The 20,070-nt window shown below is 36.3% G+C and overlaps 1 protein-coding gene and 1 long non-coding RNA gene across 7 annotated transcripts in view; one reads left to right on the forward strand and one right to left on the reverse strand.

Annotated features, from left to right (window-relative positions):
- Positions 1-1,059: 1,059 nt before the first annotated feature.
- Positions 1,060-20,070, forward strand: part of LOC113645085 (interleukin-31 receptor subunit alpha) — a 19,508-nt gene continuing 497 nt past the window's right edge. Inside the window, exons 1-16 of one of the 6 annotated variants that reach the window (XM_047806662.1) lie at positions 1,079-1,431; positions 1,527-1,577; positions 1,685-1,796; positions 2,792-2,906; positions 4,040-4,209; positions 4,588-4,739; positions 7,040-7,205; positions 7,303-7,385; positions 10,837-11,059; positions 12,277-12,468; positions 12,569-12,670; positions 17,138-17,281; positions 17,560-17,688; positions 17,856-17,943; positions 18,181-18,262; positions 18,870-20,070. The exon at positions 18,870-20,070 is cut by the window's right edge and continues 497 nt beyond it. In XM_047806662.1, the coding sequence (XP_047662618.1) occupies positions 1,688-1,796; positions 2,792-2,906; positions 4,040-4,209; positions 4,588-4,739; positions 7,040-7,205; positions 7,303-7,385; positions 10,837-11,059; positions 12,277-12,468; positions 12,569-12,670; positions 17,138-17,281; positions 17,560-17,688; positions 17,856-17,943; positions 18,181-18,262; positions 18,870-19,829 (2,715 nt within the window). In that variant the 5' untranslated portion in view covers positions 1,079-1,431; positions 1,527-1,577; positions 1,685-1,687 and the 3' untranslated portion in view covers positions 19,830-20,070. Of the gene's footprint in view, positions 1,578-1,684; positions 1,797-2,791; positions 2,907-4,039; positions 4,210-4,587; positions 4,740-7,039; positions 7,206-7,302; positions 7,386-10,836; positions 11,060-12,276; positions 12,469-12,568; positions 12,671-17,137; positions 17,282-17,559; positions 17,689-17,855; positions 17,944-18,180; positions 18,263-18,869 lie in introns of all 6 variants that reach the window. The other 5 variants (XM_047806661.1, XM_047806658.1, XM_047806660.1 and 2 more) reach the window with 5 other exon arrangements.
- LOC113645086 lies at positions 6,757-12,423 on the reverse strand. The gene is made up of 4 exons (XR_007139147.1): positions 12,289-12,423; positions 10,822-11,041; positions 9,279-10,416; positions 6,757-7,376 (listed from the first exon to the last, which is right to left on the reverse strand). It is a non-coding gene; the product is annotated as an uncharacterized LOC113645086 (long non-coding RNA).

A 20,070-nucleotide genomic window follows, 5' to 3' on the forward strand; every position in this document is an offset into this window, starting at 1 on the left:
TTCATGTATGAACATTTAGGCTCATTTTTAAGAGGTCAGTGACTGAAGAAGCTGAATATGAGATGATGCCATATCAGATAAGATAAGATGCGGTACAAAAATGGTTATTCCCCTATCTGTGGTTTATTTTCCTGCTTCTCTGTTTCTGTGGGGGGAAAAAAGATGACAGCATTTCTTCACTGTCAGCTTCTTTGTTACATGTTCAAATCTTATAAGTACTAATATCTTATCAGTACAAAATCTGTGGCATATTATATTCTAAATCACACACCGTCAATTTTATCACATGCACTTACTATCTAGGACATTTTGGAGCCAATTAATTGTTATGCACAATTCGTCATCTCCTGTTTATCATTTCTATCGGTTGAATTTCTTTAATGATGCAAAGTATGATCATATTAGAGTAAAAGTTGTGAAACAATTTCTGTCCACTCCTGTCCTCTAAAGCCTGCTCAAGTGGCCAGAGCTGACATGCTGTAGCTATTCATATTGATTCATATTGTCAACACCAATTATATATATATATATATATATATATATATATATATATATATATATATATATATATATATATATATATATATATATATATATATATATATATGTTTGAAATGGTTTAAACACGTATTTACAATTATATAACTGTATATCATTTATATATTATTCTATATATGTGGTATATATTCCAGAGTTCTCCATATTTATATATATATAGGGGATGGCATTGCGTCCCAGCACCACGTTAGTGTTGCCAACAGCAGAGGAAGTTGATGATCCTCACTTCTCTTTTCTTAGAAGTAACTTTTCTTTAAGATAATAACAGTGGGATGGGAAACAGTGTCGTGTGTTTGAAGTGCTTGCCATGTTTCCTGTTAAAACCCATCTCAAGATTTCGACAATCTTCTCGTAATCACAATCGTCATAATCGGCTTCCGCGGTTAAAAAACTGTGGACCTGGCAACTATGATCAGGAGCTGGCAGCCTTGATCTGCTCGCGGACCAATCACGGATCAGTATGCAAACATACACTACTCTCACGCACTCTCTCTCTCTCTCTCTCTCTCTCTCTCTCTCTCTCTCTCTCTCTCTCTCTCTCTCTCTCTCTTGACGGAATGTAAAGATTACACATAAGAACATACTGCATAAATCTTCATAAGCACTAAAGATTTCGAGCTCATAATAAAGTTATCAATTAAAATGGTAATATTCTGTTTATTCTGAAACTCCTTCTCTTTCTCAGGTATTGTTTTGATATGCAAATGGCAGACGTGATTAATATACCGATTACAGACGAGTAAATGACGCAGGACAAGGACAAGTGTGAGCAGGCGTTGAAAACTTCAGAGAAATTAGTCTTCTGGACGAGAAACAGCAGCATCGTGTGGGCAGAAGACTTTCACCTACACTTTCCTCTCCAGCCTGCTTTCTGTAACCTGAAAGATTTTTTTTTGAGGACACAATTACTATTATTTATTTATTTTCTTTATTTTTTAGGACTATTCTGTTTGACTCATGCTTTTCAGGGACAAACTTCTGCAAAAGTGACAAGAAAACTATTGGATGAATTGCTATGTGTGGGTTTTAAGTGTGAAGACCAAGATTTGAGTTTTATTTTGATCCATGACAGAAAGTTGTGTAACATCACACGACATTTATTTGTTCTTTCATTCTGTTTTGGCAGCACATGAAAAAGAGGGAGCAAACAACACCTACACTTGGAATGGAGAGGAACAACAACACCTGCGCTATACTTTTGTCCTGGATTTGCAGGATCTCTATGCTTTTGTTGACAGGTAAGAAACTGCACAGCATTCACACAAATAGAGCTGCTTAATAACACATCACACAGACCTTATGTGCATGCTTAGGAAACAAAGTGTACTTCTGGGGTGCTTTAGATGATGAACAGCTCCAGATTTATAATAAACAGAAATCCCTTGTTGTTGTACAGGTTTATTATTAATTTTATTATTATTATTATTATTATTATTATTATTATTATTATTATTATTATTATCTTTAATAGTCCTCGAGAAACAACCGAGAAAAGCTTTCAGGATGCAAGGTTGAATCTTTTTGTAAGAATGTCAAAGTGAAAGTTTGATATTGATACTGAGATCCAACATCCACTCCTTAATTCATAAAATCACTCCTAAATTCTTTAAAAAAATGGTTTAATTCAGATTATTATCCCCTAGTTATAAAAACTATTTATCCTTTCTGGATCTTTGGATACAAACATTTTATGGATGGAGCTTTGTGGTGGGGGGGAAAAGGGGGATAATCAGGAACAGTGCTTCCCTTTCTTACAAAACAAACCTAAAAAACTATTCAAAGAACATTTGAGGAACTACGTTTCTAAGAGACTGCTTCAAGAAGCAATGACTTGTCATGTCAGTAGTAGAAATGAGTAAACAAAAAATAATCTGTGTACACAATATATAGACATAGATTTTTGAAAACTTTATGGCTTCATATATTAAAATCACAGAAGCTACAGAAGATACGTAGCTCCAAGGCCTTCATTTGTATAAATATATTTGTTTTGACATATATGCATATATATATGCATATATGTATATATATATATATATATATATATATATATATATATATATATATATATATATATATATATATATATATATATATATATATGTGTGTGTGTGTGTGTGTGTGTGTGTGTGTGTGTGTGTGTGTAATAAATGTATTTATTTATTATAGATATTTATTTATATATATTTATTTGTTTGTTTGTTTGTTTGTTTGTTTGTTTATTCTTTGCCAGTGTCCTCTCCCGAGCCTAGAATAATAGGCTGTGAATTACTGGAGCATGCAAACATCACCTGTTATTGGACTGCCCCCAGTTCAGAGAACAACAGTTACATGATGCTGGTTACCACGTAAGAATCCAAGTTCCCCACATCTATGAAATTCTATAATTTCATTTTACAATTTTGTAAAAAGTGCATGACAGATTTATTCAGGTTTACATTTATACATGATACAAAAGTCAGTTTCAGTGTATCAACATGACTGGTGTGATTTGGTACCAGATTTTGGCACACATTATTTAGAAGAAGGCTTTGGAATAGTCACAAATCTGGTTCAGCAGCATTCTGCAACAAAACAAAAACATGGCGTGATCAGGTTGAACCAGAGTCTTGACATTGATAAGAACCTTTATACCACAAAGAAGCTTGTTTACGGTTCATCAAATTGAATTTGATCTTCATTAAAAATGAACTCTATTTCATGATATTTTAATGCAACCCAGGATCACATCTTGAACATAAATTAAGAATCACATCTTATCCTTGGCACATGTTGTTATATGAAAATAATTAATGAAATTGTGATATCATGCATCCTATAATGTAGTGGATTTGTTCATATGCTATTTTCCATGTATGTGCTGCAGTGTTTTATTCCTCTGACATCCTGACAATTTATATTACAATATTCTATTCGCTAATAATGAACTCATGATAATTTATTCATTGATACTTTGTTTTCAGGGCGTCTGAGAAACAAGGCACTAGCATTATCACAGTAAACAGCTGTTCCCTCACTAGTGTTCCTCTTTTTTGCTTTTTTGGAGATAAGGAAAAAAATTAGCTAGTCATATTATCATAAAACCTTAATACCTTCAGTCCTGAGTCTGGGGAATCTTAAACTTACATCTTTATCTGTGACACCGGAGACTCCTTCCATAAAAGCTGAATAAACATAACTTCACAGAAAGTATCACCATATAGTTTAAAACATTAATAAATTGTTACTGTAAAAACTGTAAATGCACTATCTATCTATCTATCTATCTATCTATCTATCTATCTATCTATCTATCTATCTATCTATCTATCTATCTATCAAATGTCCTGGGTTAAAAAAATAATGATGCACCTTCTGACCAATCAGAATGAAGTATTACACACTGTGGTTTAATGAAAGGAAGATACTTTTATTCGTTTCCTGCAGAAATGTAGAGTGTATAAATGACTAACATTTTTAAATAGCCGTTTTTTTGTTTCAGGTACAACTGTATGAACAAAATCATTTCTAAGGACTCCTGTAATACCACGTCCACCAAATGCTCTGTGGAAATTGGATCGGTGTCTCATTGCTTCTGTGTGGATGTGCTGATGTTGACTTCCTCCCTATCCACCAGTTTACCAACTCTCTGCTTTAATGGGATTAATCAAGGTATTAAGGCGCGTTCTTACAGACATTGATGATTTCCTGAACTTTGATTTTATCTTTGATTTTATGTTTTTGTCACTTTCTGTCTTTTGTCTGCACTTTTACTCATCACCTGGTATTCTACCCACCATGTCTGACACATCATTAATGTTAGCGTCACAATCAGCATCACACCTGCCTACACGAATGCAGATTAATCTTATCTTAGATGAATCTTTCAATTTTAAGTGTCATGAGTGTCATGTCGTGTCATTCTTTCCTACTATGATGCAATCGTTTGCAGATTATCCACAGTATTTGATGCTACAATAAGAGATGTGATTTAATTGAGAATTTTACAAAAGTCATTTTGTTCCATCTCTTATCTTTAATTTTGCACAGTTAAGATGTACACACCGCAAATCACAGCCCTTACTACACTGCCAGAAAATGGCACTTGTCTAAAGCTGGAGTGGAAAGAGCCACGATCTGAATATGTCCACTCTGAGAGGAACCTTCGTGTTTTACAGATAGAATACCACACTCCTCAGCAGGTAAGAACACCGCATTGGTTCAGTAGGAAAAATGAACAAGAACTTGAAAATAATATCACTAGTTACGTATATTTTCAGAGTTCAGTTGAATTTCTGGGAATTCCTGTTTCCTTGCAAAAACCTTTCACATCTTTAATGTTGACTGAGTTTTTAAATAGCACCTTGACAATGCTTTTAAAAAAAAACGAAAGAAAAAAAAAACACTTGAACACACAATGCTTACTGATTAATGGTTTAACCCAAAGTTTTACCAGAGCTTTACTAGACCTGGATCTTACACAAAACTTGTGGGGTGACCTGAAGAGGGTTGTTTAGAGGAGACACACAACATTTGATAGATCGACAAAAACGTGTTTTTTTTAAGAAAGAATTGGAAAATATTGGCAAGTCAAGATATGCAACACTGATAGACTGAGCGGTGTAATCAAATCAGGAAGTGTGACATGATCGCTTTAAAAGGGTACAGAACTATGACTTACACCCATCTGCCCCAGCTCATCACCTGTGTTTCATTTCACCCTGAGGAGCACAAATATATGTGCTTTGTTTCAGCACCCAGTTTTGTGCATTGTTGTGTTTGTGTCTTGTTGTGTCCTGGTTACTGTTAAATATTTTTGCCTAGCGTCCTCTGTTCTAGTTCTGGTCCTTGTTTACCCGATTTTGGTAAATCTTTACTTCTGCATTTGCATCTGTACAAGTTACATGATAGAAAGCTTGGATGCAGCAGATTTGTGGATCAACACATGTCTTGGCCTGAAGTTGTTCACGTCTCCTTTAGGAGGTTTTTTAGAAGACGGGAGATCTGTCATGATTGTAGCTGTCTATCTGCCCTATTGAAGACATCCCCCTGCCCCTCTGCTTGACATTGCTCAACTTTCCTCCTTCACCAAGGACATTGCTCTGTCCCCATGCTCAGCTCAGGAGGTCACTCCATGTCCTTGCCCGGCTAAGGACGTTGACCCGCCACAGCTATGTTGGGTTACACTAAGGATATCACTTCTGAGAAGCTTGTCAGCCTGAGAGCCTTCATCAGTGTAGAAACGTTTTTTGCATGATTGTCCAGGCTCTTTCTTGATACAGTAGCTCTAAAGGGGCCCTGAACTACATGGTGTTTTAGCAAAGTATTAGTTTAGGTGTGTGCACAGTTGTTTTTTACTTTATTTTTATATGGTGCAATTTCAGACTGAGAGTGTAAAAACAGTCTGCCAATTTATCTTGGTTTTATTTTTTTTACATCACAGAAACCTGCCAATTCCACAGTCATGTTTCTATCAGGGTGAAATAATGTGCACTATATAGTTCAGAACATTTCCTCAGTCGTTTCTACGTCGAACAAAAAAAACTTTTGCTTGTAATCTCTCTCATAAATTCTACACTATGAATATGGATGTGTGTGTTTGTAGTATTAGCCCCTAACTTATTTTTGAAAGAGCAGCATTTAAAGAACGTCTCAGCATCCGTGTTGTGTAACTGATGTTATCAGCAACAATCTCAGCAACCGTGTTGTGTAACTGATGTGCCGAAATGTCACTTGGTTTGCGTCATTTCTGTTCTGTAATATAATGCTTATGGTCCTTGCAGTGTGGAGGAAATACAAAAACACAAGCTTTCTCTGATATGTGCAGTTCTCTTTCAGAAACGTTACAGTACAACTAACATTTTAAAGTCCAAGCTACTAAAGTAGGGTTGTAGAATTGAAGCTTTATCATATCACTTGTGTAATTGTTGGATATAGCTGCATAAGAGGGTTTGTGAAAATGTTTTTGGTTGGTTTGCAGTTTGATAGAAAACAGTTACCACACAACATATAATATTCAGAATCTAGATATCAGAAGGGTGGGGGGTCAAGCCCATGCTCTGCCAAGCTGCACTGAACAAAACCCTTTCCAATACATTTCTCTTCCTCGCTGGCACTGTATCCTGACTGTCCTTCTACTCTGACACCGAACAAGCTGGGATATGCAAAGTAAAACATTTCACTATCCTGTAATATACAGTAAATGGGACAAACAAAGGCTTCTTCTGAAAAAGGCTGGAGTTATTCCGTTTTAATTCTCACCCGAGTCAAACCATCAAATAATATTTATTGCTTATCAACTTAGAGATGAATTAAAACATTTATCCCATAAGTCACGGACCAAAAAACGAGCACATACTCAATCGTGATGAATATATTGACATAGGTAAAACTCCCTCATTGCTGTTTCTTTATCTATTCAATGCCTCCTACTTATATACAAAAAAAGGAAACATCAAACAAGAGTGTTTATAAGAGTCCTAAACTATGCTGTTCATTTCAGGCCCATGTCTCCAAAGTGACTGCTTTTCTTCATGACTGGTGGACGAACATGTGTGGCTTATATCCAGGAACGAAGCACTTGGTCAGGGTTCGCGCTCAGGACTTGAGAGCGCAGCATCACTGGAGCTCCTGGAGTGGATTTGCAGAGGCCATCACAGCAGAGACAGGTGAGGAACAGATAGAGTGATACAGAGATCAAGTCAGGTGTGCGGTGTGGATTAAAGAGAGATACCGATAAGCCGTGTGTTTGTCTGGATCTCTCAGCACCAGTGGCTGCCCCAGAGCTTTGGAGACACATCCAGCAGGTAGACAGGAGCGGAAAGAGACGTGTCACCTTGCTGTGGAAGGTAATCTCATATTATAATCACTGCACAGATTTAATAATTATATTAATGCACTTGGTTCTGTCATAGCAGATATGCAGAACTGTACGACGAACATAAAAGAGTTTCAAATAGTGTGTAATCTGTACAGATGCAAATTATATAACAAATAAAAATAAAGGAACATATAGATTTTGACGATATGTTTTTTCTAGATCGAAGATGTCTCGCAACTAGCAGGTCTTTTTTTTTCCCCAACCTTTATTTCTTAAACAAAATCCACCGATAACAATTTCCTGACAATCTCAAACTTTATGCTTGATATTAGTAAAATATCAAATTCATGCAGTTACCCATGTGGCAGCAGAATAATACGTTCAGATACAAGTCAAAAGCTTCGGGTTATTTGAATCAAATATCAGAATGACATCTTTGTGACTTGTTTTTGTGGTAGATGGGTTGGTTTGATTATTTTTGAAACTGCTGATCTCATGGAATATTTACATACAACAGTCTCTAAAGTTTACACAGAATGGTTTGAATTCTGTGAGTGGAAAAGAAAGTCCAGACTAAACAAGAATCTGTCCTTTTTCTATTCTTCGTCAATCCAATTTGGTTATCCTGTGTTCATGACAGCGTAGCTCATCCACCTCAGTGATTGTCATGTTGTGTGTTCTGAGAGGCTTTTCTGCTCATTACGATTGTAAACGAGTAATTCTTCCTGTCAGCTCAGACTAGTCTGCTCATTCTCCTCTGATCGTTCTCATTCGTAAGGACTTTCAGCCTGCTGATCTTCTGCTTACAGGGTGTTTTGTTTTTGAATGGCTAATTAGATAACTGCAGAAATTCCTAATAAAATTTTGGATAGAAATATATGAAGTTTGTACACCTTGGGAATTTGTTGTTCATTAAACCAACACAGATGTGAGTGTTAACATGATTAAAAAAAGGTTTAAAATCTAGGTGTAGTCTAGGTTTAATCTAGGTGTAATCTAGGTTTAATCTAGGTGTAATCTAGGTGTAATCTAGGTGTAACCGTATGTAATCTAGGTGTAAACATATTTGATCTGTGTGTAATTATATATAATCTAGACATAATCTAGGTGTAATCTAAGTGTACACGTATTTAATCTATGTAGAAATACTATGTAATACTGGTGTAATCTAGGTGTAAGATAGGGGTAAAAGTATGTAATCTATGTGTAATCATATGTAAACTAGGTGTAATCATATGTAATCTAGGTGTGATTGTATGTAATCTGTGTGTAATTGTATGTAACCTATATGCACTCGTATGTAATCTTTGTGTAAACATATTTAATCTGTGGGTAATTGTATAAAATCTAGGTGTAATCTAGACATAATCTAGGTGTGATCGTATGTAATCTAGTTTTGATCGTATGTAATCTAGGTGTAATTGTATGTAACCTATATGTACTCGTACAGTATGTAATCTATATGTACTCATATATAATCTATGTGTAATCACATATAATCTAGGTGTGATCGTATGTGGGGAATGAATTTCTTCAAATGGCATCGAAAATGCAACGCAGGCTTTTTTTTTTTTTCAAGTGTTATTTTTGACTTCCTGAGCATGTTGATGGTTTGTGGAAACTTTGTGAACCACTTCCGTCACTCCAAACCACTTTGGCATGTTATAGCTTGATGAAGCAATGAATGAGTGACATGCAGTTCAAGCATAATGAGTTGTGAATGTTTTGAAAATGATGAAGCACTCGTACACAAATCGTAGACAATTCATGCCTTAAAAACACTTTGTAACTGTAGCACTCAAAGACAACCACAGAGCTGCGAATATTTTCTTTGTTATCAAATCAAACCTTCCCCTCTTGTTACCCAATATAATGAGCACTGTAAATAAGATAGCTGATTATTTTATATAGGCGTAATTACCTGTGCAGTTGCCTCATCTCTTTAGGGCCTCCCATGAATAATAACACCTCCATTCTCATATAATAAGTGTTTTAATGAGGCCGGGTGCAGAGTTGTATTTCATTAATCTGTGTTGATAATTGGCATTATTATAAATGCTCAGTCACATCAGGAAACAAGGCCCCACGTTGTGTAACAGTTTATGTGGGGTGCAGAAACTGCATTATCGTCATTTCTGCAAAAAAAACAAAATAACAGTTTCTTGGTTTCAGAGTCATGGCCTGGTCACATGAAGATTGTAGGAATGTAACAAACTGAACAAAGATTAACAGGGATTAATTTTTTTTTATTTAAAAAAAAAAAAGACGACTAGGTTTCTATATCAGTAGAAATAATCGGTAGATTTGATTAGGATATCGTATAAATGAATGTTAACTCCTATGCTTTCTGCATCAGTGTGTTGTTTTTTTATTACTTATTTGTTTGTTTGTTTGTTTGTTTATGACTAACTTTAAGTATCAATAGGGATTGTAGCAGATATGATAAGCATAATGTTTATAATAATGTTTGCTCTTATCCTTTCTTTATAAGTGCTTTTATTTCTTTTAATTCATTTCTACACTGTGGTTTGTTTCATAATACAGTGACCACATCCCTTCCTCTTTTATTGTCTTCTTTCCTGTTTTTCTGCATAGATCCTTATTCAGAGTGTTTTCTAAAAAAAAATAATAATAATTTAAAAACACACATTCAGTAAAAGAATAATTATATAATTAGAATTGAATTCGGTTTGATTGGCTTTGAGAATTTTACGCTGATAGATCAAAACTAAAATTTGAATGAATAGATATGAATAATAAACCTGTGCTAAATATATACATATGGCATATTCATAAAGAATAGGTTACTATGTAAAGAATAACACAAAGAACAAACTGCTATTACACAAAACAATCTATGACATGTATCAGCATGGTCCAGTATGTTGTGCTGTGATACCACAGCTTATTTGGCAAAAAAAATAAGTTTATAGTTTATAAACTGTTTATAGTTTCATTCAAAGTAAGATCATTTTTATTATTTATATCATCACCGAACACTCACACATTCACCTATATTTCACTCTGTCTCCTTACGTGTCCCGTCCTTTATCTGGAAACTTAAAAGAATAATAATGAAATATAAAGAATCCATTAATATACCATTATTTCTGCCAGTTTTTCATTTATGTTACAGCAGGAATTAGTTTCAGTAGTGCGATAATATACAGCTGTGTGTGTGTGTGTGTGTGTGTGTGTGTGTGTGTGTGTGTGTGTGTTACATATAAACTGAACTAATCTAATGATTTGTATTGATTAGTTAAACAAGACTGTACAGTAAACTCCTCTGTTTATTTGTTAATTGAGTTTCAAGTTGTTGTTGTTTTTTCCAGGCAGTTGTCAGTGTAGCTGAATCTACCCACAAATTAGACCTTTTAGTTTCAGCAAACGTGGTGCTGGGCAATGTGAGCTGTGTAAAAAATCAGAACTTAAAAAAAAACTCGAGTTGACCATGTATTGATTACTTCTCTTCTGTTCAGCCCCTCCAGTGGCCAAACGCTAATGGTGTAATCCTGCGCTATGCTGCATCGTGCCAGAATGAGCCTGACTCATCCTACTGGGACTGCGGTCATCTGGATTCGTACAGCACATCTTGTGTCCTTTCTGTCACTGCTCACGCCTGTAACTGCAACTTGACTGCGTCTAACTCGGCTGGGACGTCACCATCGGCTCACATATACATACCTGGAGACAAGGACACAGGTGAGTAATAGGCATGCTCTCTTTATATCAGTGTTAAGGTAAATGTTAACATAAATGTTATTGTCTGCTGGGAGGTAGGAAGGCTGTGAGTCCTTAAAAAGTCTAAAAATGAATATTCGATTTCGAATAATTTGAAGTTCAATTTTAGAAAATTGTCTATTTGAAATTGCGGCCTTACATTTTATGCTTCAGTCTTTCTTTTGTGTCAATTATGTAAAAAGCAAACAAACAAGCAGCGTCACGCTGTACGTGCATTATTCTGGGTGGCTCAGACACGTGCATTATTCTGGGTGGCTCAGACACGTGCAGTTGAGCTAAAATTATGTGTGCAAGCACAGGTGACATGAGGAAAAGTAAATTTAATGTAAATTGGCTGGAGAAGAGCAAACACTTACGCTTGCTATGACTAGTATCTTCAAATGGAAACTTTAAACTCTGTATCAATGGAAGTCAGGCAATTATTAAAACAGTAAAATGTGATCTTACTGCTGTGTAATGAAATGTGGTGCTGTCTATAGATGTAGGTTTTGTGTTTGTTCTTGCTTTTGAAATAAGAAAAAAAATGTTAATCGTGACTGTTTTAAGATTTTTTTAAAAAGATATTTTCTAAGGAAATTAAGGCTCAAATTACATTTACAAATTTAATTACATTTGCATTAAACTGTCTTAAAAACTACAACATTTTATTGATGATGCCTGCAGACAACCTCTAAAAGGTATTTTGGCATTTTTAGACAAAATACTGAAGATTATTAGGATGATAATAAATGTAATCATGATCATAATCACAATACTTGTATTACTAGAGGAATGATTCTGCTCATCCGAGCATATCGTCTTTTATTTCTATTCATACAGGCTCTTTCCGACATATCCGATTCAGAGTAACTTTCAATACTTTTGCTTCATTTAAACATGCCAACACAAACAAATCCTTCAAAGTAATAAAAGAGCACAGTGCTTGACATTTGGGAAGCATTGTTTATGTAAGCAACATGAGCACCTGGTCCCTGGCGAGCAGGATAGATAACTGTACACTGAAGAACTACTGTAATTATTAAAGCATTTTATTGAACCATTTACACCATAGAGATATTGCTAAGCAGTGACTCATAAAGCTTGTCGCACAGAATTACCTTGAATCATTGAACCACTGAATGCATTTCCAAGTTTTTTATCAAGTTTGTTTTTATAAAGCATGATAAATATCTTCAAAGTAGAGCTCCAACCTCCTGAAAGCATCAGCGTCAATGCTTTGGATGACTTCCAGCTGAAGGTGGAATGGAAAGCGCTGGTGAACCAATCAGAGTCCAGCTATGTGGTTGAGTGGTTCCCGATACCAGAGACCTCAGCGGTTGGTTTGCGCTGGAAAATCCTGAATGGTTTTGAGACAAGCTTTATTATTACAGGTGTGTATTTTCTTTGCGGTATACATTTCATTCTGAATTGTCTTTATTAAGTTGAAAAAAAAAACATGAATGTTATTTGCTTGTATACATGTGTTTTTAGAAGGAATTCAACCTGAGGTTCCGTATAACGTTTCTGTTCGCGTGCTTCGTAAGAACACAGCCGGGGCTGCAAGATTTGCCGTCGCCTTTACCAGACAAGGAGGTTTGTATAGACATGCACAGCACTTACACAAGACAGGATATATGAGTTTAAGAAATAGGACGTTATTTCTTTGAGAGTGAAAGGTGAAAAAATAAGGGTTGAAACCACTATATCATTTGTGACTCATCATGATCGATCTCACAGTCTATACAACATCACTGACATTTAGGAAACATGAAAAAAATGCATGTTTTTATGATTTTTATTATTATAATTTTTATGAAGCAATTTCCGGATTCCTTGGCGTAAATATATTGCTACATTGAAGTGTTTCATCATGTGACTCATATGACTCCACAGGCCTAATGTTAGTTTACTGTAGTTAGTATCAGGGCTAAGACAGAAGTAATACTAATACTTCCCTAGTAATGCCAGAGAAGCGGTCCTAAAAATGAACAAAACTGACTATTTTATAAAAAATTATGATAACATTTTTTCCACACCGTTGTTTGTATTGGGCCAGGATTAAGGTCCATGTTTTGCACAGCAGATCTTGTGGGCTTTTCCAGGATGCAGTTTACCAGTAAACAATTAGAACTGGTTTACTAGTAACAGAGTCATGGGCTCCTAAGACTCGTTCATGCGTATGGGAAGCAACGTGTAGTCTGGTCTGATTTCTGGTTTTCCTACAGAAAAGTTTAGATTGTTGAAAAAGGTTAATGTTGGTTTTTATAGATCACAAAGTGTAACACAGAGTTGTTTTGGCAACTATACAATATGAGGCAGGTGGACTTAATGTTATGGCTGATCCTTGTTTGTACATAAAGCGAGCATGTCCACTAGGAAGCAGAAATGATAAACAAAATAAATGTCAGACCGCACAATGAATAACGAAGATCTAAAGCAAAAAAAAAATCTCTAACCGGGTAACATGGTCCGGCCTAATTTTATCCACTGTTCTATCACCAGCCCATCAGGGCCAACAGACTCCTTAACATCCGCAGACTCCTCAAACACCTTCAAATTCTTCTTTACTCAAAATGTCAGTCTTAGCCATAATGTTGTATAAGGATGGGCAACATAACCACTCAAAACAATCTGGGTTAGTGTTATTCTATATCGCACATTATATATATTTAGATTATCCATATATGCCTCAGAACATAAGTCTGCGACACAGAGCTGCGTGCTCCTAATTCTATGCAAAGTAGATTAGATTATTTTGCAGTAAAGTGACAAATCCGAATGATTGTCTTTAATTTCAAGGAGCTGGTCCGATATTTATTGATTTACATTTACGGCATTTACACCCTTATCCAGTGTGACTTACATTTTTATTTCAATTTAAACAACTCTAAAATTGATGGTTAAGGGCCTTGCTCAGGGGCCCAGTACAACTTTTTGGACCTTGGAATCGAACTCACAACCTTCCGATCAGTAATCTGAGTCTGTTTTTTTTTTTCTGAATCTGTCTTTTCTGTTTCAATTTCTTGTTAAAACAAAACAAAAAACAGACAAATAAACCACCAAATAAAAAAACAAACAAACATATAATCTAGTCTAACATGGCAAAAAGCAGAACCAGCAAAACCAAATAGCAGACGTTAATTGTACTGAGGGCAAAAACCGAGAGACTTACAGTAGGAGGAGTTTCTTCCCCCAGGCCATCAGGCTCCTAAACACGAAACCAGCCTCTTAACATCTTCATGTTTCCACTTATATTCACTTTATCAGTAAGATATTCATCATCATTCACTACCTCACATCGACATACTGAAAGTGTCAACCTGTCTGCACATTTGCCTCTTGCACATCTTAATATTTAAGACTACAGTATAACGCACATATGCACATTGCCTTGTACATCCCTATGGAATAAAAACACTGTCAATAATAATCATACGTAATTCAAAGCATTTGTGTGTAAATTTTAATTTTGCGGAGTTGGATCCCAAAATCTACGGCCACGACAGTTTACAGATACGAGATTTTGTGTGTTTGTTCAAATACAACTCCAAAATGTACGACTATGACAGTTTACACACACAACGCTTGTTTTCACAACACCTCTTTTTCACACATGAAAACGGTCTGCGAAACAACTGTCAAAAATACGTCATCACGTTCACAGGCATTACTATCCGAGGGAAGATGAATCGATTCCACGAAGTGCGCATGGGCCCCGCCCTCTTTTAAACCACTGGCGCCGAAATGGCGGATCAGCAGCCAAGCGCTCACTCATCGTCTCAGGTAAGTTGGTTTTTCCTTCCAAATTCGGACATGTTTAATGGTTAGTTATCACTAATAACAGAGAGGAGTAATATTACAGATAGGCTATAGGTTAACTATAGTAAGTAAGATTAGCTATCAGAGTAAGGTTACATTAGGTGCTTAGGAGGCACATCACTGCAGTCTGTAGGGTGATGAGATAGGCCTACATAAAAGACACACACCTCACACCTAGCCATTTCCTGCTGCACTGACTGCTCATTTGACTTGGACATTCTTTCTTGTGCTGACTGTCCACTGATATTGGACTGGTTCCCCATTTTCTGTTGTCCAACACTTAAGGTGTTGGTCAGCATCGACACCAGATTCTGGGCTGAGTGCAAGATGTCACCTAATGGAACCTGATAAACAATAAAATATGACTAACACTTAAGCAGTGAACACTTATATTGCATGACCTGTGTATTCCAGTGCATGTACACAGCTGTTAGTAAGTTAACACTTAAAATTGCTAATTCTTTTATGTAGGCCTATCTCATCACGCTACAGACTGCAGTGATGACCTCCTAAACAGCTGTATTCTTTAAGCACCTAATGTAACCTTACTCTGAGAGCTAATCTTACTTACTATAGTTAACCTATCTCTGTAATATTACTCCTCTCTGTTATTAGTGATAACTAACCCTTAAACATGTCCGAATTTGGAAGGGAAAACCAACTTACCTGAGACGATGAGCAGTGTTGTAATGTAACGGAGGAAAAATACTTTGTTACTGTACTTAAGTAGAAATGTCACGTATCTGTACTTTACTTCGCTATTTAAATTTATGTCAACTTTCACTTTTACTCCATTACATTTCCTAGATAAAATGTATACTTTTACTCCGTTATATTTCCACTAAGCATCTTCGTTACTACAAAATAAAATCAGAAGAAATGTGTGTGACTGCAATAAGGGAGGTTTGGTGAATCACTGCTCCTAGATTGTATTACGCAGCTCCGCACGCTGTACGGGTACAGGTACGCGCAGCGTGCACGCGCAGTCAGAGCTGGAGACGTTAATGTATAACGTTAATCGGAAAGCTGCAAATACAGCAACCAAAAGCAGTGAAATGTCACTATTAGCGCAAACAATCCATACAATACTAAGTAAAAATAACATTTATTGATTTGGTCTTTGTGAATATTAGTTTATTAATGACTGCATTCATCGGACACACTGTTTGTAGAGAATGCACACATACATGAACTGATCTGATTCAAGACTGGCATCATTACATCATGCATAAAATTTTGGTGTCCACTTTTGCCATTTAATAATACCATAACTTTTGGCTTACTATGTAGTCATATAATATATAATATAAAACTCTTCTTGTTTTAAATTCTCACTGAGGGCTAAAACCCTTACAGATGAAACTCTAGAACCGGCCCTGATCTTATGCCAACCGAAAATCACTGAATTTTTACTTTTTACTTTTACTTCAAACACTTAAGTACATTAAATATCAGAAAATGACTTTTGATACTTAAGTACAGTAAAGATCAGATACTTTAAGACTTTTACTTGAGTAATATTCTAAAAGGTGACTTTCACTTCTACCAAAGTCTTTTTCTAGTATCATACTTGTACTTTTACTCAAGTATTGCTTTCTAGTACTTTATACAACACTGACGATGAGTGAGCGCTTGGCTGCTGATCCGCCATTTTGGCGGCAGTGGTTTAAAAGAAGGCGGGACGCATGCGCACTTCGTGTAATCGATTCTTCTTCCCTCGGATACTAATGCCTGTGAACGTGATGACGTATTTTTGACAGTTGTTTCGCAGACCGTTTTCGTGTGTGAAAAAGAGGTGTTGTGAAAACAAGCGTTGTGTGTGTAAACTGTCATAGTCGTACATTTTGGAGTTGTATTTGAACAAACACACAAAATCTCGTATCTGTAAACTGTCGTGGCCGTAGATTTTGGGATCCTACTCCGCAAAATTAAAATTTACACATAAATGCTTTGAATTACATACGATTATTATTGACAGTGTTTTTATTCCATACATCCCTGTGTATCTTATATTTATAACTACAGTTTACTTTCATGCACATTATTTTTCATTCTACAGTATACATACATTATACATACATTGTTTACTTTTATCTCATTCTTTCATTGTTGTTTTTTTCTAATACGTTCAATGTCCGTGTCCCTCACATTTCACTGCTGGTTATATATGCCCTATATAATTGTGTATGTGACAAATTAAAATCTTAAATCTTGAATTTTGAATTGTACTGTGTTTCTCAGCGCCCTCTGCTGGACCAAAGCTGGAAGTTTTACAGACAACAAGCACTGATGTGACTCTGAAGTGGAAGCCTGTTCCACTGGAGAAACTGCGTGGATTTATCCAAAACTACACAGTCATTTATAAGTACAATGGCAAAGTGAAATGTAAGTACTTTCCTTTGTATTTGTATGTACAACATTCTATATTATCTTACGATGAACTTCACAGACTGTTAGCACAATTTAGATGTGAATTTCACAATGTTGATTTTAAATATTCATTAAAAAAATACATTTTTAGACAGAATTCCAAAAGACTGTAACTTGTTTTGAGATTCATTTTAGTGGATTTAAGCAGAAAACTGTTTCGATTGTCAGCTGTAATATTCATTCAGTCTAAATTAATATATATGAGAGTTACGTCTTCCTTTATTGCTTTGCAGCTCGAGTGCTAAATGGCAACACAATGCAGTTTTCTTTAAATGGTCTGTCTCCTGGTCAGTACGCGGTGTGTGTGAAGGCTTACACGCTGACAGGGGGCGCTGAGAGCTCATGGGTCACTGTGACTGTAGGCAAGTTGTGATTTCAGTCAAATGAATATACAATAACTTTCACCTGTCTTTAAACATTGCATAGCTCCATTGTTTAATGGTGTGTGTGTGTGTGTGTGTGTGTGTGTGTGTGTGTGTGTGTGTGTGTGTGTGTGTGTGTGTGTGTGTGTTCTGTTCTGTTCGTACAGGTCGTGTTCACATACCGGTGATGGCCATAGTGTTGTGCAGCGTAGGGAGTTTGTTGGTTGTAGTTATTTTTCTCAGCCAGGCTGAAAGGTAAATCAATAACTTTCATTAATGCATTAAATTAATTCCATTACACTTTTTTTAAAGCATTTTTATCATCCTTATTTGTTTTTGGTGATATATTCAGGTTGATACAGATTTTTTTTTAAACTTTGAATTTGCTTTACTTTCTTATTTGTATCTCAAACCAAAAGAATAAATGTATATAAACAGGATAAAAAACAAATGTGCTTCGGTTTATTAAGACCGTGTTGTTTTTCCTTTCAGGATTCAGCAGTGTCTCTGTCCAGTCGTCCCTGACCCATCAAAGAGCAGCCTGTCCACCTGGATTCCTGTCTCTTCACATCAGGTAACAACAGATTCTACATTTAAACAATTTAAACTATAAGACCAGAGGGATATTGTACAGTTTGTGTAGTTTAATCATTTAGACATTCGATGGTGAATCTGGATCATCTCAATCTCAGATGGATCACTTATATAGAAGCTTTTTTGTCTCTTTGTGTGCCCTTAGTGTGTGGTTTTGTTCCAAAGCAGTTTACATATAACCTACATATATTATAATCCTTCACAGTAATTGATAAGTAATTAGATTTATTACACAAAGACATAGGGGACATGGTGTCTTAGTGGTTAGTATATTTACCTTGCACCTTTGGGGTTGGAGTTTGCATGTTCCTCCAGTGTTTCTGAGGTCTTCTCCGGGTTTCCTACCAAGTCCAAGATGTGAATTATAGGCAGATTTTTATGTCTATAGTCTGTGTAGTGTGTGAATGTTGTGGAGTGTGTGTGTGATCGGCTGAGACACTGTCCAACATGACCTTTACTCCAGGGCTCCGCATGACCCTGTGTAGGATTTGAGCTACAGAAAATGGATTGATGGACATACAATACTGATGAGTGACACCAAATCAACACCAATTCTCTTTCTTTCTTTTTCTCTTTTTATCCTGTAGCATAAACTACCACTGTGGGACTCTCCTGCTCTCTTTGAGCCTATCTACATGGGAGGAGTACTGACAGGCCATCATGTTCCCCACCATCTTCTGGACAGCAAACTCCAGGCTTTCAGCCAGCAAAAAAGTCAAGAACAAGTATGTAAACAAGTTTTACGAGCGTCAGAGCAAACATTCACCGAACCAAATGCTCAAGACCTCAATGAAGAACTGACCACTGACCTCAGCTATCAGAATGCCTTCATGGAAACATCACACTGCTGCCACTCTGTATCTTCTAGTTGTCCAGAAGTTCCTAACCTTGGAAAAGCTCTGGTGGATTCTATTTTCTATGAAAGCAGCATTGAGCCAAGATTAGATTCAAGTTACGAAAAATTAGAGTCTGCTTCTGCAACCCGTGCATCTTGTGACTGTGCACCACTGTCCAAGTCCTGTCTCAGAGTGGACACACTGGACCAGGATGATCTTTTTTATAGAAGGAGCACTGTGTCCAATTTAAAGACTTATTGCTACAGGCATGTATCTACCAGTTATCTCCCAGTTTCTGATTCCTATATTGACTTTAGAACAGCATTGGAGAATTCAACTAATCTTATCCACGAAAGAAATTTTTCAACACTGGAGTCTAGTTGCTACAGCCATGTTTCAGCGAGTTATCTTCCCATCCCTGAGCCTTCGCCGGCTTACGCTGATTATGTGACGGTGAACTCAGCAGCTGGGTTTCTCCATCAGAGCAGCCATATGCCAAAAAAGGGGGCTTGCGGTTACGTTCACGTCTCTACGAGTTATCTTCCAATTCCCTTGACTTCCCAATCAGACTCAACTTTCACTAATAGCATCCATGAAAATAATTCCGTGTCCGGATTAAAGTCCTGCATCTACAACCACTTACAGATTAACTATCAGAAATCTTGTCCTGATTTTGAAGTAGAGGAAGTATACAAGCCATTTTTGTCCTGAAGTCCTAAAGTATTTCCACTTCCTTTACAGATTTAAGGATAGAAACAGCACTAATGCCGTCACAGATGTGCTCTGAACACGGCCGTGAAATACAATATACACACTTAGAGTTACATGTGTCGTGAATGATCGTGTGTGTATCTTGTGTGTACTTGTGACACTCCAATAATGCATGCTTTTATTTAAGATCAGTGACTGATGAGTATTTAACAAGGTGTAGCAGGGGACATCAAATTGTAGG

This window comes from Tachysurus fulvidraco, chromosome 22 (genome assembly GCF_022655615.1).
Source record: "Tachysurus fulvidraco isolate hzauxx_2018 chromosome 22, HZAU_PFXX_2.0, whole genome shotgun sequence".
NCBI classification, from domain to species: domain Eukaryota; kingdom Metazoa; phylum Chordata; class Actinopteri; order Siluriformes; family Bagridae; genus Tachysurus; species Tachysurus fulvidraco.